This window comes from Dysidea avara, chromosome 2, assembly GCF_963678975.1.
Source record: "Dysidea avara chromosome 2, odDysAvar1.4, whole genome shotgun sequence".
Taxonomy (NCBI): Eukaryota; Metazoa; Porifera; class Demospongiae; order Dictyoceratida; family Dysideidae; genus Dysidea; species Dysidea avara.
The window spans coordinates 25,310,552-25,315,548 of NC_089273.1; the positions used below are offsets into that span (position 1 = coordinate 25,310,552).

Genomic DNA, 4,997 nt, shown 5'->3' on the forward strand with positions numbered 1-4,997 from the left:
ACATAACACACCAGATGTGACAGGTGTGCAGAAACCAAATGAATTATACAGTTGACTTTACAAACCTGCTACTTAGTAACACCAAATAATACTGTACACAGAAACCATATTATAGCTGTAGTTAGAAATACCTTTACTCCTACTGATGTGGATATTACATTACTGAAGAGGACAACATAACACAACAAGTTTTTCAAACTCTGTCAACTGTTCAGAAAAGTGCACAAATTAATATTTATATACCTTTTATTTTTTTCATCTAGCCACAATGCATGCAAATTTGTAGGCTACGAACTGCACAGCTACTCATTATAAAGTTAAGTTTAACCTAATCAGTTCCTCCTAAGCATCGTTTAAATGATATAAAATTCTTATCCATATTCAATATAGTTATACATTCTTCATACTATATTGTATGAGCTCAGCGAAAGGACTGGTACTTTATGTATGTATACCAAATCTGTATTATATGATGTACTGAATTTGTATTGAGAGAATGATGTGGAACTTGGCATAAATGCTACTACATAGTCAAAATCATTATAGTTCAGACAGTAAGCTACATCAGTATCATATTTGTATACTGCAATACAACCTGTTGAATTCAGGTACATCTAAGCCATGTATGTTCTTTTTCAATATTTTCAATTTCAGAGTGTACATATCTTATCTTATTGCAGTAAACATGTCATGGAATGTACCAGCTTCTGAAACATTGATGAAGTAATCGATTGTGTATAAAAGCAGCTGTAAATGCAGCTGCAGACACTTCTGCTATAATTTGCTACATCGTTCATTTAGTGTAAATGATGGAAGCAGTGAATGTATGCAAGTTGATTATAACTGGTATACTTTTCATGAGCATAAAGCCAGCAGCTGCACAACGTAAGTGTACTACAGTGGAATTTTGTGCTTTGTTAATTATAGCAGTTTGTTGCAGCTAATAAATGACTGTCAAAACATATTTTTCCTTATACAGTTGGATGTCACATTGGTTCACCATCATGTAACAGTCAGAATCCAAACACTGCAGCATTGTTCCCTGCTTGCTGTAAAACTTTTACACCTCGGCAAAGACAAGATTCATTTAGAAGTGGTGATGCGTGCATTCGCTGTGCTACACTTGGTGAGATGACATGATGCACTTGTTCACATATAAAAGTAGATGACTGTTTGTGATGTTTAGGTTGTCATGTAGACAAAAACTGTGCAAGTGAGACTGGTGATGAAGTAGCCAGCTATGAAGATTGCTGTGCAATGAGGAATAGAAGGTCTTTTAGGAATCCCAATGATGGAACATGTCAACTATGCAACAGTATGTTAATTCTTTCTTGTTAAATGTTCTACTCAATTCTTGTGATGTAGATTGCTACAAAAACAAGAACTGCAGAGGAAATAATGCTGTCTATGCTGACACTTGGAAAGAATGCTGTGCACAATTTGAACAAGGTTCCTACAATGATCCTGACACTGAGAATGCCACACTTGCACAGGTTTGTTAATAAGTTCTTATACAGTAGCTTGACTGATATTTTTGGGTTTACAGTTGGTAGTAGTAACCTTATAAAAGCATAATTTTAGAAAAATTATGTATCAACTGAATGATTATAAATATGCCACCTATGATGAATCCACCACACATATATGTGACTGGGCCTGTGAAAACAGGGCATGTGGGCACACAAAATTTTGCTAAAGAATGCAAATAGAGTATAGCAGTACTAAGATATAATCTTTTAGGTGATGGAATGTAGTTTGTACCCAAATTCCCTGTTTTCGCAGGCCCGGTCACATATGGTGACCCTCACTTCCCTCAATTCTGTTTTAACAGGTGGAGTATGGGGAGATCCTCACTTCATTGTCCCACTTCTATCAAAGGAATTATTGTGTTATTCCATCCAAGGATATCCTGGCTTGGCTTTCAACCTGATTTACAATAAGAACTTCATTATTAATGCTCAGTTTGTGGATAGTGTTGGAGATACAAGTGAAGCTACCTGGATTGGCAAGTTAGCTGTAATCCCTCACCACTCCAATAGCTCTGAAGCTATCATATTTGATTCTGCGGAACAGACGATTACTGTGGTTGGTCGTGGAAGTTTCGAAGCTTCAATTATCAAAAAAATAATCATCAGCAATAACGATAAAGTCACATTTATTCAGGGAATAGAAAAACAAACAGGAAATCCCACTGTACATGTATCATACACTGACCCACGAGCTGACTTTGATGTCAGCTTCCATAGCAACCATCTCAATGTAGACTGGAATCTAAAGTATGATGAGTTTGCTGACTTGCATGGACTAATGGGTAAGAATTTTAATTTTAGCATTATATACTAAAAAAATTATACATGTCTTCCTCCACAGGCCAATTTATGAGGAAAGGTGTTGACATTAACACACAGAAACAGATGTTGATTTACTCTGACGGACGAGATCCAGTACCAGTAACCAGGGACTCCACAATTACTGGTGATAGTGGTAAACAATGTTGGAAAGTGATGAATTATGGTCATCAAGGAGAGGGACTGATACAGGGAAAGATCCTAGATTATGTGGTGCCTCACATCCTTTCTGCTGACTTTAACCTCTAACTTCATTAATATGTTCATATACATGCATGCATGTAATTGATTTGTGGGTGTTGCATTTTTGTATAATCTAGTAACAATGGTAACTGTGTGCAGTTTACATCATCTCTGTAAAGTCATAATTATATACGTATTTTGATCAGGCTATGTAAGCACACACATGCATATGTCTTAATTACATCCAATTCAGTGCCATCAAACATGCTGACACATTAGTTTTACATATGCAATATATATATATATATATATATAAACAAACAAGACTATGCATGTACATACATGTACACATATAATACCCACCTTGTGTTTTTGTACCTAAAATAAATGGATAATTACAATGTAGCTACATACAGGGAAGAGTATTGCTTAGATTGTTATAAAATTATGTCATTTTAATTATAAAAATTTACTCATCTCACGTTGATATGGTTATCTTTATAGTACTAGATTAATTACCAAGTGAAAGCAAAGCAACATAATGCAAAACTATTATACCGTAGCAAAGTGATCGGCATGAGTTTCAGTTCTCTTGATAACATCTAGCTATTGAGTTGTTACACACTGAATGAAATAGTGTGGACACTGTAAATTGTGTTAATATGCGTTGATTAACAATCTACGTAACTGTAAACCTGTAATAGGGTTCCATTATGATGATTTCTATAATACTAAAAAGTAAGGATAACTACAGTAAGGATAGCTGCAGTAAGGATAGCTACAGTAAGGATAGCTACAGTAAGGATGGTAAGGATACAGTAAGGATGGTAAGGATGCAGTAAGGACGGTAAGGATACAGTAAGGACGGTAAGGATACAGTAAGGACGATAAGGATACAGTAAGGACGGTAAGGATACAGTAAGGACGATAAGGATACAGTAAGGACGGTAAGGATACAGTAAGGACGGTAAGGATACAGTAAGGATGGTAAGGATACAGTAAGGATGGTGAGGGATAGCTACGTACTTGAATTTAGGCAAGTATATAGCTGGCAATCATGCAAAATTATGAATACATGAAAAGTTATTTGTTTACTGCAAATTGAGGCTCCATGGAAATAAGTCCACAAAGTTGAACCAACCACCCTGTGAAAATTATTTTATTACATCATTAAATATGAATATTTCTTCAAATCTGGCATACTTATAGCTATATGTTCATTAGAGACTGCATTTAACTGTTACCTAATGTGTGTTATAGCTACATAATAATTTTGACTATAAAATTAAATTAAATGGGGTTTCTGTATGCGTGCACACAACCACTTTTTCAAAATATATTATATACATTTATTTATAAATTTGAAGAAGTCATAAATAGTACCATATAGCCAGAAGTTTGGCGGGAGGAACCTTTGGCGAATTTGCCACAATAAGATTTTGACAAAAAAAGTTTAGCAAATTTGTTAGTAGCTAACACAGATTTGAAAATTGGACCAACAATTTGGCAGATTATAGTTTGGCAAAACACTGCTCACTTGCCAAATTTGCCAAACTTTCCTCCGACCGAACTTTTCTGATATATGGTATAAATTTGTTGCAAATTTAACCAAATCACACAGAAATGATTCAAGTGTATGTTACCCACATGCACATTAAAATTGGCCTGGCCATACAAGACAGAATCTGGAACTCCCTCCCTATCGAAGGTGTTGCTGTTGAAAATGTTGATGACTTTCAGACTAAATTACACACATGCACATTTACACACTCATGATTGAGTTTTTATGCATTAAATCAAATAAATAAATAAATAAGACAAACATATCTGTACGGCCATGCATAAAATGAACAACATGACTTGGTTATCTTGAGGAATGTACACAGCATGGTTTCAACAATACTTATTTAGTATGAAGGAAGAAGTCCAATTTGTTAACACCTATCTGTCAGAAAATTACAAACAGATGTGCTTACCAGATGGCTTTTAAACATCTGAGAACTATGTTTGTTGCAAACAAAACTTGTACTAATGTTCATAACAATAACAATGATGCAGTTATATAGCATTATCATGTGTTCTGTAGCAAGTTGCTATATATTAAGTGTACAACCTTGGATATACGGTATGCCGCTAAGTTTGCTCTACAGCTTTGTTGTATTGAGTAGTTATGAGCAGCCAGTATATACAGTGTTGTTGTATACTGTGTTGGTGTGTACAAGCACTTATCCTTGCTATTAGCAACAGCCTGTATATTAGGGAAAGTGATTTTAAAAAGCTATTACGTTGCAACATTTGAAGTGATATGTGAACACAATTATGTGTGGCTTGTGAAGCTATAATGTGTATAATTACTTGTTGCTCGTATATTATATTACTGATCTCATGTACATGTTGTACTGGTTGTGCATACAAGATATTGCTTCGAAATACCTACACATGCCTATAGAAAGATTAGAATTGATA

General features: G+C 34.9%; 1 protein-coding gene across 1 annotated transcript; it reads left to right on the plus strand.

Annotated features, from left to right (window-relative positions):
- The first annotated feature begins 743 nt into the window (after positions 1–743).
- Positions 744–2,818, plus strand: LOC136243892 (uncharacterized). Its single transcript, XM_066035447.1, has 6 exons — positions 744–885; positions 980–1,126; positions 1,187–1,315; positions 1,366–1,493; positions 1,832–2,311; positions 2,371–2,818. The coding sequence occupies exons 1-5, from the start codon at positions 807–809 to the stop codon at positions 1,928–1,930; spliced, it is 582 nt and encodes a 193-aa protein (XP_065891519.1). The 5' UTR covers positions 744–806; the 3' UTR covers positions 1,931–2,311; positions 2,371–2,818.
- Positions 2,819–4,997: the final 2,179 nt, after the last annotated feature.